This window comes from Crassostrea angulata, chromosome 7 (genome assembly GCF_025612915.1).
Source record: "Crassostrea angulata isolate pt1a10 chromosome 7, ASM2561291v2, whole genome shotgun sequence".
Taxonomy (NCBI): Eukaryota; Metazoa; Mollusca; class Bivalvia; order Ostreida; family Ostreidae; genus Magallana; species Magallana angulata.
Window position 1 is genome coordinate 38,381,314 of NC_069117.1, and position 21,232 is coordinate 38,402,545.

A 21,232-nucleotide genomic window follows, 5' to 3' on the forward strand; every position below is an offset into this window, starting at 1 on the left:
AATCCTTGTAAAATGATAAACTTTCCTTTTTAATATATTTATTTATTCTCTTTAAATAAGATATTTTTAAGCACGCTAGTGTACACATTACTTCTCAATCTTTAATTCGAAAATAAGACTGGTGCTAGCTCTTTATTGAAAAATTTGTGTTGTTTACAAATGGCGGACGAACCAAAGGATCACGATAAAGGAGAAGGAAACGAACCTGCGAAAAGTTTAGAGGATTTTGTAACCGAACATTACAACAAACAAAAGGTAGAGAGTTTATTTACTCATACTTTCCCGACTTTTTTTTTTGCATAGATATTCGATTTCATTAATTAGGACACATTCCACACTTGCCACAGGGGCTCGTCACGAAGTTTTTTCAATCTTTTATATATACCACCTCTATACTATAAAATACACCATAGTTTTTAGGAATACCTGCAAAATTTAAACATCGGCAACAATTTTAGAAGTTTTCACGCATTTTCTTCCAGTTTACTCTCCGGTGACACTTTCTTCGATCAGATGTCGCGCTCTCATTGGTCAATTCAATGTTGCTCAAGATAACTCGTACGCGGACTTGTATTTTAGAAGGATTTTCAAACGATATTCAAACTTGCTTTGATGCTAGAAATACATAGTCACGTCCTACCGAATGTCCGAAGTATAGTTAAAATATTTCTACATAAATATGAAAATTAATACATATACTCACCACGTAATAAGAACTTCTTCACTCATCATTTGAATATCCCTCTAAAATACGAGTCAACGTACGATTTATCTTGATCAACAAAATTAACCAATGAGAGCGCATGAATAAATTTGGTGCGCGACATCTGATCGAAGAAAGTGTCACCGGAGAGTAAACTGGAAGAAAATGCGTGAAAACTTCTAAAATTGTTGCCGATGTTTAAATTTTGCAGGTATTCCTAAAAACTATGGTCCTTTCCCGATCTAATGATACCTAGAGTGCAGGGTTTAACGTCCGAGAAGAATTAATACGAGGCGACTGAAATCGGGAGGTAGCGATTTTTTCGAGTTTTGATTCCTCCCTTGTGTATTTTATAGTATAGAGGTGGTATATATAAAAGATTGAAAAAACTTCGTGACGAGCCCCTGTGCACTTGCAGGAAAATTATGTCCAAGTATACTGAGTATTAAGCCCTTACATATCTGTTATGCACCCAGATTCATTGAATCTGAGGCAATTATGGATCGGATACCTTAATATTTAGTTTGAAAGCATGGCTGTCAAAATGTTCTAATACAGAAATACAATTTATGCCTTTCATCTGTAAGCATACTTTTAATACCTCAATCTTTCTCCGTTCTGCAGAACTATATACATAAGACACACTCTTGAAATATTCTTTGAACTGTTTTTACTGTAGTCAGAAGAAACATAAAATTACCTGTCCTTAAAAATCTGTCGGATTAAAGAGTTAAAAAATAATTTATTGAAATGTTTTGGTTTCTCTGAGGTTTTTTAAGTATAATATATGTAAAATGGTTTTCAACAATGCAATGGGATGTTTAAATACATTATACAGAAAGATGGCAAAATGGATGCAACTGAGGAGATTGATGACAAAAGAGCATTGGACTTCTTTTCTCGAGCAATGACTGAGAGTAGGAGGTATGTTTGCTTTTCTATATTTGTATATAAATATTTAATATATACCGGTACAGAAAATATTGGAATTTGATATCTATAGGTTTTGCACTGAAATATTATAAACTATTGTTTGTTGTTATCAGAATGAACACAGAGGTGGCAAAATCAGAGCAGAAACTTGCAAAACTTCACGCAGAGTTAGGGAAAGCTAACGTGGCAGCCTGGCAGGCGGAACATGCTGCTGAGGTGCTGACTGCTGAACAGCTCAAACATATGGGACTACAACAGACGTCGTGAACATCTGTCTAGTGCATTGTTCAAAGTTATACAGCATTGTTTGCCCATTTTACACTCTGATTAAATTCAAAGTATCCATAACAGCTTGAAAATCAGTTTTATGGTTGTTAAAGTTACTTATAAACTGGTACACTCTAAAAGGATATTCAAGTTTAAATGCAGAAGAAAAATCTACTAACCTAATGGACTTAAGTCTTCAACATTTGACAATACATGAATTCAACAAGTAACAAACTTTGACATAAGAAATGTTTTAATAGAAAATGTACATACAAATTTACAACAACATGAATAAAAACTCAATTTGGTGTTGGTGTTCAATATTGTTCATAAAGTTGATTAAAATCAAGCGGAACAAAAGGTTTTGCATTATTTTGTTTTTGTACTGTAAAACTCTTAATAAACTTACAAAACTCTTCAGTTCTGTTTTGAGTCTCCTGATCTGAATTATCCTGTTGATTTGCTTTGAGATTGTAAAATTGAAGATATTGCACAGTGAAGAAAAGAATATTACTTTAAGCACCTGGAAAATTTCACATCAGTTAAGCTTGCTACTTCCTCTCAGATCAAATCATTTCAGTGTCTCTCTCAATGCCCACAAATCTCAATTGTTCTGTTGGACCATAACTGAAAAAATAATTAACACCAAATTCAAATATCTTCCAAGCATACTGGCTGATATTGCATGTCATTGATATACCATATAATGTTTATTTTCTGCCTTATTTTACGGGTATGAAAAATCCACAGAAATTAAAATCACAAAATATTCTTAAATTATTGACTAAATACAATGATAATTATTGTATTTACTGGTTAAATTCTCAAGTTTGGTCAGTATTTTACCTAATAGTAGTCTGTATCCATTATTACACATGATTATCTCAGAGTATCATATAAGTTCAATATCATTTGAGAAAAAGAATTCATAAAATTTACACTTGATATATATGATGTTAGGAACTTTGATTTTAGTATATACACATGTATGACCAAAAATACACTAAAAATTAACAAAATTTATTTATCAGGTTACAGGTATCGATCTGCCAGTGCAGATAATTTATTCCAAACGTTTGAATGAAATTCATTTGTGAATCTCATTCAAAACACAGTCTGAAGTGACTTAGGCTGTCTTCAAGATTTCTGATAAGTTCCACACTTGTATGTGTACATCAATAAAAACAACAAGCACAGTACTCACCGATAATCAAAGAAGAGCTCCTCTCCTGCCTGTATAGGTCGCTTGGCAAATATCCCAATCCTGTGGTCCCCGTTTACCATCATGACTTTGGCGTAACAGTTGGGATTAACAGAGTGGTTGGCAAAGCGAATTTTGTTCCCTTTCCTTGTGGCATCCACAACAAAATCTGAACGATACAAACAAAATCGCTTTAAACATACAATTTTTTAAGGTTTATAAATGCAAGTGTGTAAATTTTGAATTAATTCTTTTAAAGATTAACAGATGAATTATTTCTGATTCACAATATCTATCAATGGATTTAAATATTTGGAAGCCAACTTACCATTGTTGAGATTAAAAAGGAAGCTACACATGTATTTGTCATATACTTTCCCTCTCCTGTCTGCTTCATCTTGTGATATTATCTATAGTGTAAGAATATCAAATTGTTTACAATAAAACTATCTGAACAACATTTATCAATTTGAAAATTTTATACATGAACATCCATTATTTTTAATAAAGGCAACTTCTGGAAATTTACCTCTCCACAATATTCTGATATGAACTCATTTTTCTCTGCTGGTACTTTGAGAAAAATTCCCCATCCTGCAATATCCGAGGGTGCTAGAAGGAGATGCTAAAAAAAGAAAACTCAAAGTTTATTACACTGTTACAATGTCACATCAAAAATCTAAATATCTGCTCTAATATTTTTTAAGTTGATCCATAAATCTTGACATACCTTTTTCATTCCTCTTTGGACACTGACATTCTTGCAGGAAATTTTGTCAGTCGTAAACTGATCTGTAATAAACCCAAACAAAATAAAATTTCATGAAAACCATTTTCCTTTTACTCATTTGTAAGTGAGCAAATCACAGATACAGTTAGACACAATTATAGTCAACATGCTTTTTATGAATTTATGCTTACAGCAATGTCAATTTTATTTTCCAAGGTCTTGAAATTTGAGTATAAAACAAATAATTTTCAAAACTGAAGAATCAGAATTGTTAGTCTTTGGTAACATGCTTTAAGAGTGTTATACAGTATATAAATGGTCGGTCACTTACCTGCCCCACACATCTGACAAAGGTCAGGGTCACATTCGCGCACTGCCAGGAAACATGGACACTGTTTGGTGTTACACTGGGCCTTACACCGACACCCAGGGAACCTGTTCTCACCTGCAAACAAACAAATCATAGGTCAAAAAATAAGGTCTATACAAGGCAGATCATCCCTAAAGGAAAATGGAGCATTCATTACATGTATGTGCAGCATCAGATAGTTAGGGTGTAATCACTGACAATCAGGCCCATATCCAAGAACATCATATGCTGCAATTCTCTGTCACTGGAAAGCTTGTCTTAATTGTTTTACCAAGACTATTACAATATGTGTACTACGCTCATGTCTTTTTACTGATCATGAATATATTATTCTGCAGCATTTATGAACAAGTACTGGTATAAACAGATACCAATAAATTAGTACATGTTCTAAATGTGTATGAAAAATTGAGGATTACATGTAAGAGGTTCATTCTGAAGATGTTTTTTTTTAAATTGTGATGGTTGGTTTTAAAAGCACATGTATATTAAAAAAAATGCAAAGAATATTCAGCAAATTAGCATTTCTTGCATTTCAATGAGACTTAATTTCACCCAACAAGTGTGTAACATACTTTTATAAAAAAATTGATGAATTTGTATTTAAAACAAGCAAGTTTGGTATATACATACAATCGCCACTGCACTGGCAGAACTTTTCACAGAAGTTCTGGGACATGATACAGGGACAGTTCTCGTCACACCGTAGCCCCGGGTGGTCGCACGGCTGGTAATTGTGCACCATCTTACTGCTGTTGTTGTCTTTCTTCAGCTGAATCTTACGGCAGTGCATGGACCACAACCTGTCAATAAAAACAAGTCAGTTAGTTACATGTCAAAGGTGTGAACCTCATAGAATTGGAATTATTACCCATGTCAAAGATAATTTAAATTGCATGCACCAGACTACCAATTCTTTTAATTAAAAAACATGTATTCATTTTATTTTTACTATAATAACAAAGTTTTATATTTGTTAGGTACATTAACTGTGTTTTAACACCAGATTTTGTCCAACTGCTGTCATACATTTAAAAATCTAGTAAATGTAATTAAAAAGATATGAAAATGGCCTTGTTGCATACATGTATTTCATTTGAAATGATTTTTTTTTTATGTCATTATGGGAATATGATATAATGTAATTTAACGGCAGTTTCTGTTCTGTTAAGCGGCAGTCTCTGTTCTAACTGCCTTGCCACCTGAGTAACAAACCCCTTACTTGTGCTTTTTCTTGGCCTTCTTTCTGGGTGGAGTCAGCTTCTTATCCTCTGTGATGTCTGGAATGTGGGCTGCCTCTTTAAGTGCAAAACTATACACCTAAAAACAAAAATAACCAATGAACACTAACCACATAAGAAAAGTTGTGCTCTTCTATAATGAGAGCTCTCATCCTAGAGGTAATATTGAATTCAAGTATACACACATTTCTAAAATCTAAAGAACATATAGAGACATGTATATTTCAAAGTGAATGTATAGATACATGTATAAATATTCAGACACATTACAGATGTTCATCATACATTAATATTCTTCCCAAAAGACTGTTTATACAACAGAAAAGTCATATTTATGTGCACAAATCCTTCAAAGTAAACAACTAAACATACTTTAGTACCCAGTTGATGTTTGTGCACACATTTATGGCGGATGTCATTGCACACTTACACAGACATACCAGATGCTACCACACACACACTTCACAGTGACATTGGTCAGAAGAACTGAAGAGTACCTGAGCACCTTTTACAGTGATGATCACACAAACATGTATCCCCAGACAAAATGACAGTGTGCCTGAACACATTTTTACAGTGTTGATAAATATATCACTAGACAAAATGACAGTGTGCCTGGACACATTTTTACAGTGATGATACATATATCACCAGACACAATGACAGTGTACCTGGACACATTTTTACAGTGATGATACATATATCACCAGACACAATGACAGTGTACCTGGAGACAATTTAATGCAGTGATAATGATAAATTTAGAATGACAGTGTACCTGAACACAGGTCTTGGTTTTGATCAGCTTGGCCATGGCGCAGTAGTTGGTGCGGTGCATGTCCTGTATCACCCTGAACAACGACTCCTCCCCCGGCATCCAGTCGTCTATCCTCGTCTTCTCCTGCTTCACGTCTGTGACAGATTCTGTGACGATCGTATAAAGCAGTTATCATTTCACTTTTTAACCCCTTTTCCCATAAAAGAAATGATTCTTCAATTATTAAAACCAACATTATCAAAAATGGGACACTAAATTAGTAAAAAGTTTAAAAGTTAGTTTAATTTGTCTTTTTTAAAATTGATTTTCACTGATGGATGCTGGTATACATATGAAAAGATGCAAAGAAAGCCCATTTCCTTGAGAAAAACAATCTAAAAAATTTTGCTTGGGTTGTTATTTTAGATTCAAACAACGAATGACACTGGGCTATGTAATTAAGTTTATACAGTATAAACCCCCGTTGCTCATGTAAAGACCAAATTGTCATACCATTTTAACATATATCATGTACAATACGATTATTCAACAAGCCCCTTATAATATTCCATTCTGTATTGGCTGTCTTTATTTAATGATAAGTGATGCAGTTTTTTCTATCCCATGAACTACTGTATACAGGGTTATTTTGCCCCATGTAATTCCCCCCCTTCTACAATTGCAAAGTTTTGCCCCGTCTTGAATTCACCCATACACAGTTGTGTTTTTAAAAAATAATTGAGACATTGAAATTCGCCCAGTCTTAAATTTAATAAAAGGCGTTATATCTGAGTAGACTACGTATACAAAAACTTAATCAACTCAAGTGCAAAACAGATACATAGTAAAACTAGATGCTGTCATTAGACAGTAATACCCGCACCATGTGTTTGCCCCTAAATAACACTGTTTTGTACCAGTTTAATTAAAAATGAAGGCTACATGCAAACTCCGGTAATACATTTAAAAATTATAATTTTCATAACTGAAGGATGAGATCCCTGCCCATATGATAATACACATCGTGACATGAGCAGCACTTTATGTGCAATTTGGGGTAGAACTGTTTGCAGTGAATTTTCAGTTAATCAATAATCTTAACATTTTATGTCATAGGAAGTATAATGGTCTATATAATTATTACAAACAAAATTAAAAATTAAATTATGCCCCCTCCCCGTGGCGGTTGCCGGTTTTAGATTTGCTTCTGTGTGCCTACATGAACATCATCGTGTGCACAGATTTAGAGAAGGGGTGAGGGGTCCAGACCCCCCCTCCCCATGAAAATTCGTAAATTACCAAAAATACACCTTGGACCCCAATGCTCTTACAGACATGTAAACGCTCTAACCCATTGCGCTTCAATGTTAGGTAACAATCTCAATAGGAAGTACATGTATACATGTACATCACAATATGCAGGTGTCCTGCACCACCTTAAAGCCTAATAAAATAGTGCAAGTGGATTTGAAGAATAGGTCATAAAAATACATGCATGTTACAAATGACTGATCTTTGTCTGAAGTTACGTACACAACACAGGTCTGCATATCTCATTAGCGGGTACTAGTTTTACCCAGCTCTTCGATTAGATGGGTTCACGTGTATACATACATGGGTGTTGCTAAAACGCGGAACGGAAAACGGAACGGAAGGAAAACGGAAAATCTTTTCTAATGTTATTTACCTCATAGATTTGTTAAGTATGCTAAAACGATATACTTTATGTACCTTTTTAATTTTTTTTGAAAGATTAGCAATATTAGATTATTTATTCAAGAATATTTATTTCCTCAAAATTAACAGTACATGCATTGACCACTATATTCTGTCCCAAAATATCCTCGATTCACTTTTTGCTGTATATTTATACATACCTCAGGGTTCAAGCGATTCTCTTTTAGAAGCATTTAACATTCTCATTATTCTTTCTTTAAAACGTCCTCTCTAGCTTATCAGCTGGTATAAATACACGGCTAAAAATAAAGAAGTCTACGGGGTTTTGCATTTTAACAGACCCGGATGATAGTGTTGAAAAATTGTGCAAGGTCTTCTGAGTGACTTCCAAATGGAGAAAAGAAGTCAACATTTTCCATTATAAATCGTCCAAATGTGCTGCATGAATATTTTGGGATCGACAGACTATAGTCCCAATATATAATCGGAAAATCAAACCAGGCCACGTCTAGAGCTCTCTATTTGGATCATATGTATATAGCTGCTGGAATAAACAACTGCATGCTTTGTAATGCAAACATAAACAAAATTGCATTGCTAAAAATACTAGTTTCACAAATTACTAGTTTCGCAAATTACCGGGTATTTTAATGTTTACTGTATTTTAATTTTTTAATGTCGTCAGTCCTACAGTTTTTTTCTTCCATCTCAATGATACTGTATCGTCTGTATGATAAAAGATCGTCTAGAACACCGAAAATTCAATTTTGATGTAAGTATATACATGTACATCATATTTGAAAATAGTATAAAAATACTCAAAACACGCATAAAACGCTTTCACTAACTGAGTACGTTAATTACGCTAATATGCCAGCAATACCATATATTTACATTCTACTTTATTTTTCCATTAAATTCAGTGACGTTTAAATGCCTCTAAATGCAACACCTATTCACTACGTATGAATTTACAAGTAATTTACATAAGTAGTTCTCAAACAGTGATTTCTATGTTATCGGTGTAAAATACATTTTATAAATGTTGTCAAAAACATCATGTTTTACAGTTATTCTTAAAAAAATTGACTTTTTTATTAAAAGCAAAATTTTAAGAGTTATTTTTCATGGATAATATTTTCATGCTCGTCGATCTCATCACAACAGTCTTTTAGATAACCAGTTTAAACCGGTTTTATAAACAGCTGTTCTTGCTGTTACTAATTTACTCCCTCCGTTATCTGCAATTTATATCGATTTATTTAAGTAAATAATTAATTTCATCAGTAAGGGAATGTAAATATAAGCATTAAATGATTTATTTTTGACGTCGTCGTGTCAATAACTGCCGTCAGGTGAGCAGACAAATTATCATAACGCGCTAACGCGCGTTATTCAATTTGTCTGCTCACCTGACGGCAGTTATTGACACGACGACGTCAAAAATAAATCATTCAATGCTATAATAAGAGAAATAAGTAAAAAGTTATAGCTAATTTGCTCGTTTAATCATGTTAATGTTTCACAATTCGTATACATTTGATTTTTCCGTTTCGTACTCAACTAAAGCCGAATGAATACAATGCTATAATTGAGAGACATTCATATGAATATTAATAAGATAGCAACATGTTGATAATCATTCATTAGATATAAATAAAAGGTACAAAGTAAATCGTTTCTGGCCAGTCTATACCCTTTTTAAGCGATAAACGTGATGATATTTTCCATTCCGTTCCGTTTTCCGTTCCGCGTTTTAGCAACACCCATACATACATGTACATGTCTGTGTTTTCCGTATGCAGAAAAGGATTACGGTAGTTAAGATCAGCTAAAGGAATTCATTATTGTGTTTTAATTGGATTATCATTATGATGTTGACCAATTTAGGTAAGCATAATACATGTAGTAGCAGTAGCACAATATAATAAGATGCCAGCATGGGATTCCTGCCAGCATACATACACATGTATATAAGTTCTACTTTCACTTTCTAAATGTAATCTCTCTTTGACAGCATACTGTATCATCATCTTTTAATATTTAAATAAGCTTATCATTGTTACCTATCCTATCGCATTTGTAAAGTTTCTGTCATTTTAGTTGCAAAAGTTATTTTTTTCATTTGTCAGACTGCATGCACTGTTGAGTTGACCCCATATTGACCCTGTATAAACAATTTCTTATTAAATTTGTGTATTACATATGTAAGTAAGTGTAGACACTTATATTTTTTATATGAGTAATAATAGGAAGGAAGGAGTATTTCTTTCTTAATGTATTATAATGCATCAAATACAATGTAGGTCATGACCTAATGGGACTGTTCTGACCCCACGAAACAGGAAAATACAAAATATCTTCTAAAGTCATTATGATGCATCAACTGGTGTAAAGTACATTAATGACCCCCAGGTGTTGTCTTTAAACCCCCCCCCCCCCCCATCCCCCCCGCCTTTATGAAATAGGAAATGATATGATACACTGTATATTTTGTTAACTTCTGAGATCTGAGATCCTCATCCCTAAACCGTTTAATTTATTTTTGCTCTTTGTGTCATTGCGCGTAAAATTGTATTGTAAGATTATGCCCCCTTGGAGACACCCTGACATTTTAGAACTAGAAATAATAATGTATTTTATCTTATTCATATGTTATACAGTAGTGTTTGATCCATGTGGGTAATTCCTAGCCTAATGATGTCACTGCTTTGTTTAGGAGACTTTACAATTGCCCCAAATAGGTGAATACACATGGCAGTGATGCATATAACATTTTGTTTATAGATCTTAAAAATTGAATTAAGCAATTTCCAAAATGTTAATGTGAATCACGAGAGAAAAAGCAGTCAAGAAATGATTTAAAATTTGCTACTGTACACATGCAAGAATGTATTAAGAAGACTGAATCTTTATAAGCAGGTTAGATTGGGGGGGGGGATGAATGTGGAGTATAAACATTTATAATTTGAATCATTTATTGTTATTAATTAATTTTAACTTGTCAATGAATACTACTTATTGATCCCAAGGTAGAAATATGACCTCTGATCGTATCTCAATAGATCATTTGTCAATTATGCAAGGTGTAATGTAATTTTTTTTAAGAATAACATTTTTTACCAGTTTATAAAAGTTTTTAGACACCCAAATTATATTTTGATTTTAATAGATTATTCGACAAGGAAGGGGGGGGGGGGGGTGGGGGGGGGGGGGAGAGAGAACAGTTTATATTTGAGTTTGTTTGGGAGTGGGGGTTCCAAGTCATATATTAATGTAATTTAAAATAAGACTAAGCCATACTACAGTCATGAACATGAATAGTATAGAACATAACACAAACTAATACATGTACATGTATATATACATAGGAAGTATTACAAAACAGATGATTGATCTATATCTGGGTTCTCAAATTGAATCATATATCATGTACATATTATATTATTGTTTCTTTGTTCAAGGCATTTAAGATGGTATGTAGGTCATGATCCCAAGTGCTCTTCCTGAAATTATCAAATATCATAAAAACCATTGAGATCCCCACCTTAATCCAAAGATATTATTCCTCCTTAGGTCATGCAGGCGCATCAGATCATTATGGCATGTAAGTCATGACCCTAAGGGGTCATCCTGGCCCCCTTAGAATCAGAAATTGTCAATTATCTTTAAATTATTGATGTTTGATGATCCTATCTCTATTTAATCTTTATTAATTATTAAGTCTCCTGAATGAAGTTTGGAGACTTACTGTTTTTGTACGGTTCTTAATACATGTATATATTCTTCGTCTTCTTTTTCTTCTTTCCCGCTCTGAACTTGTTTCTCAGAGATGGCTGAACATAATTGTACAAAACTCTAGGATATGATAGGCCTGCAAATCTAGTTGTGCACCCTGGTTTGATTTTTCTCATTTTAGGTTAGACAACCACTTTTTGGGGGAGGGGGGGGGGGGAGGGGGGTGTCAAAAGGGTGTGGGGTCTAACATTGAACCTTGTAGGAAGAATCATAGACTCTATTGTAAATGGTAACTTGAAAACGGACAAAGATAATAATATAGGGTTTTCATAATCATATATTGGCTGTTACTGGCAATATATAGGGTTTATTAGATCTGACCCCTGGGGTCATCCCCACCCCCCAGGAATTTGAAATTACCATATATCTCAGAAACTGTTATAATCATGACCCCTAAACCATATATATTCATGTTTCTGATGTCAAGGGGCATCAAATGTTATGTAGGTCATGGGCCCTGTGGGTGGTCCTGACGCCCTCAAACAGCAAGTCCCTTAATATCTTCAAAACAGTTGAGATCCCCACCCTTACACCATATATATTCTTGTTCCTTGTGTCAAGGGGCATCAAACGGTATGTAGGTCATGGGCCCCGGGGGTGGTCATGACCCCCCTTGAACAGGAAGTGCACGAATATCTCGAAAACGGTTGAGATCCCCACCCCTTAACCATATATATTCTTGATCCTTAAAGGGCATCAAAAGGTATGTACCGGTAGGTAATGGGCCTCAGGGTTAAATTTAATTTTTCAAAACCGTAATGCACATCTATGGAACAGTTCCTTTCATATCCCAAGATATGATGTGTCTATCCATTAAATCATAAAAGGAGTTCTAGGATCTATGTTTTTTTAAGTGATAAACGTCAATTTTCTGCTACATTTTGACTCCCTGGATGAAATTTAAATTTTGAAAACCTTACTGCACATCTATAGAACAGTCCCTATCATATCCCAAGATATGATTGTCTATCCATTAAATCATAAGAGGAGTTCTTGGATCAATGTTTGTTTTTTTAGTGATAAACGTCAATTTTCTGCTACTATTTGACTCCCAGGATGAAATTTAAATTTTTAAAACCTTATTGCACATCTATAGGACAGCCCCAATTATATCCCAAGAGATGACGTAGCTACTCCAAAAGTTGTAAGAGGAGTTCTGGGAACCATATTTTTTTTGCCAAAAAACGTCATTTTTTGTTGCCCACTGATCCCCTTAATTAAAAAAAAAATTCTGGAACATGATCATGCCTCAATATGACACCCCCAATCATATTCTAGAAGATCATTTGGCTACTGCTTAAAAAAAATGACGTTTTTTAAACCAGTTTTTTTGTAAAAAAACGTCATTTTTTAGCCATTAAATGACCCCCAGGACAAAATTGAAAATTCCGAAACCTTATTGCGCATCTATAGGATACCCTAAAACATATTCCAAAAGATGATTTGTCTACTTTTGAAAATGTAGGAGGAGTTCAAGGAAGAAGGTTTTTTGTGAAAAAACGTCATTTTTTACCAATTATTTGACCCCCAGGACTAACAGAGAATTTTTGAAACCTTTTTACAAAACAACATGATACCCCAAATCAAACTCCAAGAGTTCAGTTTGCTGGTTTATAAGATGTAAGAGCAGTTTGAGAAAGTAAAACGTGACAGACGGACGGACGGATGGACGGACAGACGGACGGACGGACGGAACAGGGTAACAACAATATACCCGAACTTTCTTTAGAAAGTGCGGGTATAATTACAATACTTATGAAACATGGTTATATTGTATATTTCTATCAATATAAATGGTATATATCATAAGTATCTTAAAACTTTTTGTACATAGATTAAAAGTGGGACTTTCATTTGAATAAGTCTCCCATATTTTTAAGCAGCATTCAATCTGGCACTACATTCAACGTACCAAGTACAATTTTAACATCTGCACTTTCTACATACACGTATGCATGTAGTAGATGCATAAATCGTCACCCTATCAAATATAAATATCTTTACCAAGAAAATTAAATAATTATTCATATTTTTATACACATGACTTGAGTGCAATTCTTGAAGAAAAAAAATAGGAAATTTATTTATGAATGTATTTTTGGGCTTTCAAAATTATGATAATATTACTTATTGTCAGTTTGAATTCAATAAAAATACCAATTTAAAAGTCAAAAGAATTGGGTGGAGATCAAATTTATGAATATCATGCAAAGCTCACACCAAAACAATTCATGAAAGGTACATGTATATGATATGTATATAAATCATAAATATAAAATTTCAATAAGAAAAAACACAATAAGGATTACATGTAAATGGAAGCAAATGAAACTGAAAAGTCAATAAAGCAAAATTTCTGACTTTCATGCACCATGAATATGGAGCTAGAGAATGTGTATCTTCTAAAATGACTATTTCTGATGTCTGAAAAAGATATGAATGAAAATGTTTTTTAAAAAAACTATGAACGATGTGTGTCTAATTTTTTTTGAGACTGTACTTACTTTTGCGCTTATTTTGCAATCTAGTTTTACATTTTTTACCTGAAATAAGACAAGCAACAGCTGCAACTACTTACAACACAAAATCCATTAATTTAAATGTCCACAATTATCATAAATACACTTATAAATGTCCATCTTTTTTTGTATGTGAATGCACTTTAAATCCTTTCAACCAAGCCCTGTCTTTTCTTTATCTTATGAATATCAAGGTTGATTAGCTAAAGATACATAATGTATTTCGGAATTTTTTTAATTATTGAATGGCTTATAATTCTGATTTGTATACACGATGAAATCCAAAACAATGCATGTTCAATTCATAAAAAAATTCCCTCAGTCAACTTAATTTTTTTTCCCTCAAATTCATTTATATCTTGAGCATACAAGACTTAAACCTTCCCCAATTCCCAAACCAAACCCTGCATCCTGTGATGGTATGTTGTGTGTAGTATAGTGCACATTCACACTGTGTTGTATCTGTATTAAAACATCAGTATACTTACTAGGTTCTATCTTTTCTTCTTTTTTCACTTCACAGTGCTCCCCCTTTTCATCTGGTAGACCAACCTTAAATAATCAACACATTGATGTCATTATGTCAACCATAAATCACCAACAGTGCTCTCAAATTCAACAAGTGAAATATCATCTGCAAATAAAATTCATGAAAAATACATATCTTACAAAATTATCAATAAATTGGACTAAGACAATAATGATTATGTACATGAATTTCGATTTTAGTCAAATTCTACTTTTCTGTTTTTATTACTTACAATGCTTGAGGAATGCATTTCTAATGATTAAATGATATTTGAGGGTCAGTCGTTAAGTTAAAAGCAAGATACAGAGCTTACAATTCTTTGTCATGTAACAAAGCTCGTGCCCTGTTTTTGTTTCCATAGGTTCAATAAAGTAAATTCTTTTTCAGGCTGATTTGTTTATCTTCTTATCAATTTGAAGCATAAATAATCAGTTCCTAACGTTTAACACATTCATTTTAGGTCTAAATTTGGAATTTTCACTTCAAAATTCAAAATGTTAACAAAAGCTTTGTTTACATAGCAAAGAATTGTAAGCTCTGTAACTCGCTTATAACCCAACAAACGACACTCAAATTTTTGGTTGCCTCTTAAAAATGCCTTGCTAAAGCATTGTAAACATTAATCAGAAAAGTAATTTTTGACCAAAATCGTGACCATGCCCCTTTAAAATATACTATAATGTGTAATACCAACTTTCAGCTATTTAGTAACATTACCAAATGTAAATAACAGTGTGGTCCACAAGGCTCTGTTTCCTGTTTGGTTTCTGGCATTTTTCTGGTCAACATACTTGGAGTGGGGTGATAGGCTACAAAAAATTCCAACATTTCACTAAAATGGCATTATAGCTCTTTCAGTGATTAAAAATGGGAAAAACTTGAAGAGCAAAAATCCTTTAAGGTTGACTTTATCATGTACTAGAATCAGTATAAAATGGGAGAAATATAAAATCTTTTTTTAACTGATAAAATGTAACTTTAAAAAATCTTCCTATTAAATTGATAAATAATAACATAGTACATGAAGTGCAAAAGAACCCTTCAAGGTGAATATTCACATTTTAATATAAACCAGTATTATATGTAATAACTTACGATGTAGGAAGCAGTCGTACTTGAAGCAGCGTCGACAGAACAGCGTGTGAAATGAGTGCATGGTCTGGTCACGAGGCACGGACTGGGCGCCCGCTCCATCGATATTGGGGGTACACTCAGGGGGCATGTTACCAGTGGTTTCTTTTACTTCTATCAGATCCTTGTACCTGCAAAAGTATAGGCTGACTTTTAAAATGAGGAACACAAATGTCATAGAATTTGCTGAATATTATGAGTAAATATAATCAGGACTGTGGTAAGCGTAATAGAATTCCTTTTTTACCTATGAAATCAACCTTTTAAACTTTTAAATTTTATTACAGATTGAACACTTTTAAATAAATAAATATTGTTAATCAGCAGAAATAATTTGATATGCTCATACTTTTCTTTTAGATCGTCCCCTGACCCTTTTTCTGGGAATTCTGCAGAAATGGCTTCGAATATGGCATCACTGGGGAATGGTGACTTCTGTTCGTCTTGGTTACAGTGTTCAATGCCCTCCTCTGTGTCAACAGATACTTGAAATTATTAGTATGAAGAAAAGTATGAGGAACACATAGAATACCTATCTTCCATCTGCTTAATCATACAGTGACACACATTACCAAGATTTCATTGAAGTGAATATAAAATTTAAATGAGCAATCTTGCTATGAAACAAAATACATGCATGAATCTGCAAACTACTTCATTTTGGAAAAAATTAAAGAAGAATTTGCTTAAAATATGAATAAAAATATCAAAGTTGTGATTTTTGTTGTTGCCGTCATTAGAGAATAAAGCAAGCTAACAGTTTTAAAGTTTTTAAGTTAGCCCAATACACATACCCCCATCCACATCAGGATCAGGGTAGTTGAGCCAGAGAGAGTTGACGAGCTCGACAAACGTGTCGTTGTCCATCACGTTGCAGTGCTTCTCTCCGTGGACTTTGCCGTCGTAGTTCTTCAGCAGTTCCTCGATGAAGGTTACGTCTTTGTCAAGGACATCGTCCCCCATATATGGAATATTATGCAGTACAGTTTCATCTTCCACCTTTGTAAAAGAGGCAAAATAAAATATAAACTGGTTCAAGTGTTACATATTTCTTCTTCATTGTCATGCACGGACAATCCAACAGGATTGATTTTGTGATTTTCATACAGCCAATGGAGTGTAATAGAAAAATATTCAAATTATTTTTTAACAGTTGATCTCAGCAATTCTTAACTGTTCCAATGACTTAAACTTTTGAATAAAGATTGAGTCATCATAAAGTTTGCTGAATTTTTTCTACCACAAATACAGCTCTATCTGACACAAGTTTTTTTTAGCAAGTAGCATGTTAATTCAAAAGTGTGATTACCATAAAGTTTTGCTGGAGCCCTGCCCAACAGTACATGGTTGGAATGGACTGAAGGCTGTTTAAAACTCGCAGAAGAGTTGTCTGGACTGGCATTAAGTTACTTTTTACATCACACTACAACAACAGCAAGACATTATAAACAAACTAAGCGGCCTATTATACACAACAAAAAACACAACTTAATTACAATTACTGAACAGCAAGACTATGGAGTGTTTTAATTTACCTTGGTAAGCAAATTAATTTACTGACTTATCACACATTTACTGACTTATCACACAGCTATTTTAATAAGACCATGGACTTTGAGAAGTTGTTTCAAACAGTAATGTGATGTTTCATTATCAATTACAGTATTCATGACTCATTAAAAACAAAAACAAAGTTCATGCAATTCTAAGCTGTAGGTATGTAATCAGTGTATTTCACTAATTGGTCAGCATCATTTTTAATTTGTTTTGATGAGTGAGCTCGATAGTTTATACATCATTCCAAAAGACTAAATCTTGCTAGCTATATAAGGCTCTGAGAAATCATTTTTCTGGGGTTATGTTCTTATGAAGACCTGGTAATGTACCTTCTTTGTGACAGGAATGTGACTGAGGGTCTCGGGGGGAGGGAGGGTATAGGACGGCTGGGAATCCAGAAACTCCTTCTGATTGGTCAGTTGCTCGTTGATGGTTTTTCTGTTTGCTGCAAAAGCTGCCTGGAGAAAAAGTAAATCATTATCAAATCTTCCTTTAAATTAGCATAGTTCAATGCAAGCAACACCTGAAGATGCAGGGCTTTTGATTGTCTATCAATCGGGCCATTGCCTTAAAAAATGTACCTTTTTACTCTCCAATAAATGTGTTAGTTCATTATCCTTGTCCCCTCAAAAAAAAAAGATCATATATATATGGATATAACACATTTAAACTTGCTACCCAATCTTTTTTTTTTTCATTTTTAAATAACAAAACATATACATGTTTTAAGTTCACAACAAAACATGCAGAAGCCCCAAAATAGGAAGAGTAAAAAAATTTGGTTTTCTCAATATTCCCCAAAATTTGTGTCCTAATCTGTATCAAAATGGAGTGCAAGACCCTAAGCTGAAATGAATCCAAATTTTCCTTTAATGCTTTACGAAAAGTACAATAAAGAAGGGTAAAATTAAAAGCTTTGTACAGAATTCTCCTACGTTAGAAAGCCTGCTGAACCTCATACCTTTAATTCGTCTGTCTTTTTGTACTTCTTCAAATGCTTTATCCTCATAAACTCTGATTTGACCCGTTTTTTCCAGTCAATGGAGTACTTCCCCCCACTGTCACTCACTGACCCCTCCTCCTTGATCTGCATTTCCACATCCTCCCCTGACTGGGTGAGGTGCAACAAAGTGGACTTACTATCTTCAACGTCCATGAACTCTGTAGAAAATTAAATAATATTATGTATTTTGATAAAGATATTCTGTCTCAATATACCATTTTTACAATGAAATTCCCTTTATAGATGGCATTTGAAGATGCGCATGTTGAATAGCAAACTTTTTTTCTTAATCAGGTATTAGAGATATCTGATAAATATATAGATCTTTTTATACATACTTAAAATTTTCCTTATGAAATAAAACAAAATACATGTACCATAATGCATACTACATATATATCTAACAACCACTAAAACAATATATAGTTTTCATGTCCTGGTTTATTAAATATATTTAATTTCTTTCTCTATTCATAAATGTACAAGTTCATTGTATAATATGGTATTACTTAAATTCAAAATAATCAATAATAAAATATGTATCGGCAGTATGCAAAATGTATGTTTTTTTTTTTACCAAATCCCTGCAGGACACCAAAATTCATAAAATACAAAAATTTGTACAGTATTTTAAATTTCTCACTAAATTCCACCATTTTTCTCCAATTCTAACTCGAGACACTGGAAAAAAATCACTTATGTTTGAAACATGACCTTCCAATACTTGTTTAGTTACACAAACAGTCGTATGAAAAGCTGTGAATTGCCAAATAGAATAATCATCTTGCTATAAATTTGTATCAAGATAACCCTTTAAAGTAGCTTTGTGTGTAAAGGGGTACTTATTTATAACTTTAAATGTTTTGTAGCTTGATCAGAAAAATTCAGCCGACTTTAGAAATATACATGAATCTAACCCAGCTATCTGCACGTAATATAGCAGTACAGTCAAAGTGCGTTATTTCGAACTAGATGGGGCTGTTTAAAACTTTAAGATATTCGTTTTTGAGATATTAAGGGTAAAATACTTAAAGAATAAGTGGTAGGGACTTACATATTACTACGACATATCCATTGTATTCGAGATAAACGTGTTCACAATTTTGAAATTAACTTGTGTATGCAATAATTAAATGTTTTTAAGCATAAATACGCTGAAATAAAGGATACCGTTTAAAGGTTTGATGTGCAGAAATCTATGTAAGGTTGCATTTGCTGCTGTTATTTAGCATTGCTAATGTATAGACATATTAGTATTATGAACAAGATTTAAATTGGAGACATTGACTCTCACGTTATACTATATAATTTGAAACTAGCTTAACTTAAATATGAATGATTCGATGGAAAATTGTGATTATAAAACTTGATATGAAATTTTAAACCATTCAAAACTTTAAAATAATTAAGGTACTTCACTACACCGAGACTTATACTTTTTAAGACACTACGTCACAAGATGGCGATTTAAATGTTTTGTTAAACTGTTTGTATCAATCGATTCAGATGTATATCGTCATAGCTCAGTGGTTAAAGTATCAGGCATGTGAACCGCAGGTCATGAGTTCGAATCCACCTGGGGCTTTTGTTTATGTTTACTGAATGAATTTTTTGAAAATATCATTTTTTAACTAAAGTTGCACATTTTTTCGCCTATTTGACATATATACTTCTTATCCATCATGCTTTCTATCATAATCAAGTAATTTTCTGCTGATTTGAGAAACTTTTTCAAGGTGTAGTGAGGCACCTTAATATTCTCAATCTAATTTTAACCGACAAAGAGTATCTCTACAAGCATAAGACAATAAATATGTTTATGCAATAATCTATGTTAAACCTAACTGTGTCGGGCATTATAAAATTATATATAAGTACCCATTTACAGCAATTACCTTTACTAGGGTCACAATACCTAATATTCGATGAAAAATAATTAAAATAAAGATGTGTGAAAGTACATTCACCCCTCGCCGCCAGAGTATAATGAATAGTTTGAATGCCGAACCCGATCAGTATGCATCAGAGAGAGAGAGAGAGAGAGAGAGAGAGAGAGAGAGAGAGAGAGAGAGAGAGAGAGAGAGAGAGAGAGAGAGAGAGAGATGATATATCATAGTTAAAAAAAGTGTTGCAAAAATCTTCCAAAGGAAAGTAGGGAAAAAGCGCAAAACTTTAATGACTTTTCATGATTGTAAATAAATAATTTTTATAGAAATTGTCACGATTTAATGTTTTATCGGAGCTGTGTCACTTATCATGCTAACGTATTTTCTTTGTGGAGATTTATTGAATCACATCATGATGTAGAACCTGGGATCTCAAAGATAAATCTACCCATTCTTAACGGCATGTTGACCTTCTGACATGCTGTTACCATAATACTCTTCTCAAATCCGTAGCATTTTCATATCAAAGGATTTTGAGTGACAAAGATTGGGTTTAAACATTCACCACTTATTTCTCTAATAAGATCGTTAGCGTCCACAAATTCAGAGAGAGAGAGAGAGAGAGAGAGAGAGAGAGAGAGAGAGAGAGAGAGAGAGAGAGAGAGAGAGAAGTTATATTCGAAGTTTTTACTGATCATGTTTGATTCACAATATCTATTGCATTTACATAAACAGCTGATAAAAGACTTTATCGATATCACGTAAACAACACAGCATCTTGAGGAATCGGAGTACCACAAGTGAGCAAGCTCCATGATGTGTGAAATATGGTCATGCACGTTATTGACCCAGATGAACCAGATAAACATTAGGGTGAACAAGGTGAAAGATCTGCATGTAAAGGGTCGACACCAACGGTACTTTTGCACT

At 33.4% G+C, this 21,232-nt stretch overlaps 2 protein-coding genes across 4 annotated transcripts; one reads left to right on the forward strand and one right to left on the reverse strand.

The window, feature by feature from the left end:
• The first annotated feature begins 55 nt into the window (after positions 1–55).
• On the forward strand, positions 56–2,044 carry LOC128193021 (uncharacterized). Its single transcript, XM_052866189.1, has 3 exons — positions 56–255; positions 1,542–1,627; positions 1,750–2,044. The coding sequence occupies exons 1-3, from the start codon at positions 160–162 to the stop codon at positions 1,901–1,903; spliced, it is 336 nt and encodes a 111-aa protein (XP_052722149.1). The 5' UTR covers positions 56–159; the 3' UTR covers positions 1,904–2,044.
• A 249-nt stretch (positions 2,045–2,293) lies between these two features.
• On the reverse strand, positions 2,294–20,411 carry LOC128193017 (histone-lysine N-methyltransferase EZH2-like). Of its 3 annotated transcripts, none has more exons than XM_052866183.1 (19): positions 20,312–20,411; positions 18,375–18,574; positions 17,743–17,871; positions 17,166–17,279; positions 16,651–16,855; positions 16,206–16,326; positions 15,821–15,987; positions 15,443–15,534; positions 14,685–14,748; positions 14,182–14,220; positions 6,224–6,369; positions 5,427–5,524; positions 4,838–5,007; positions 4,166–4,279; positions 3,835–3,896; positions 3,634–3,729; positions 3,433–3,514; positions 3,108–3,273; positions 2,294–2,530 (listed from the first exon to the last, which is right to left on the reverse strand). In XM_052866183.1, exons 2-19 carry the CDS (start codon positions 18,567–18,569, stop codon positions 2,470–2,472), a joined length of 2,121 nt encoding a protein of 706 aa, XP_052722143.1. In that variant the 5' UTR covers positions 18,570–18,574; positions 20,312–20,411; the 3' UTR covers positions 2,294–2,469. The 3 variants fall into 3 exon arrangements, with proteins under 3 accessions (XP_052722143.1, XP_052722144.1, XP_052722145.1); XM_052866184.1 differs by having other exon boundaries at positions 20,332–20,380; XM_052866185.1 differs by lacking the exon at positions 14,182–14,220.
• Between the last annotated feature and the right edge of the window lie 821 nt (positions 20,412–21,232).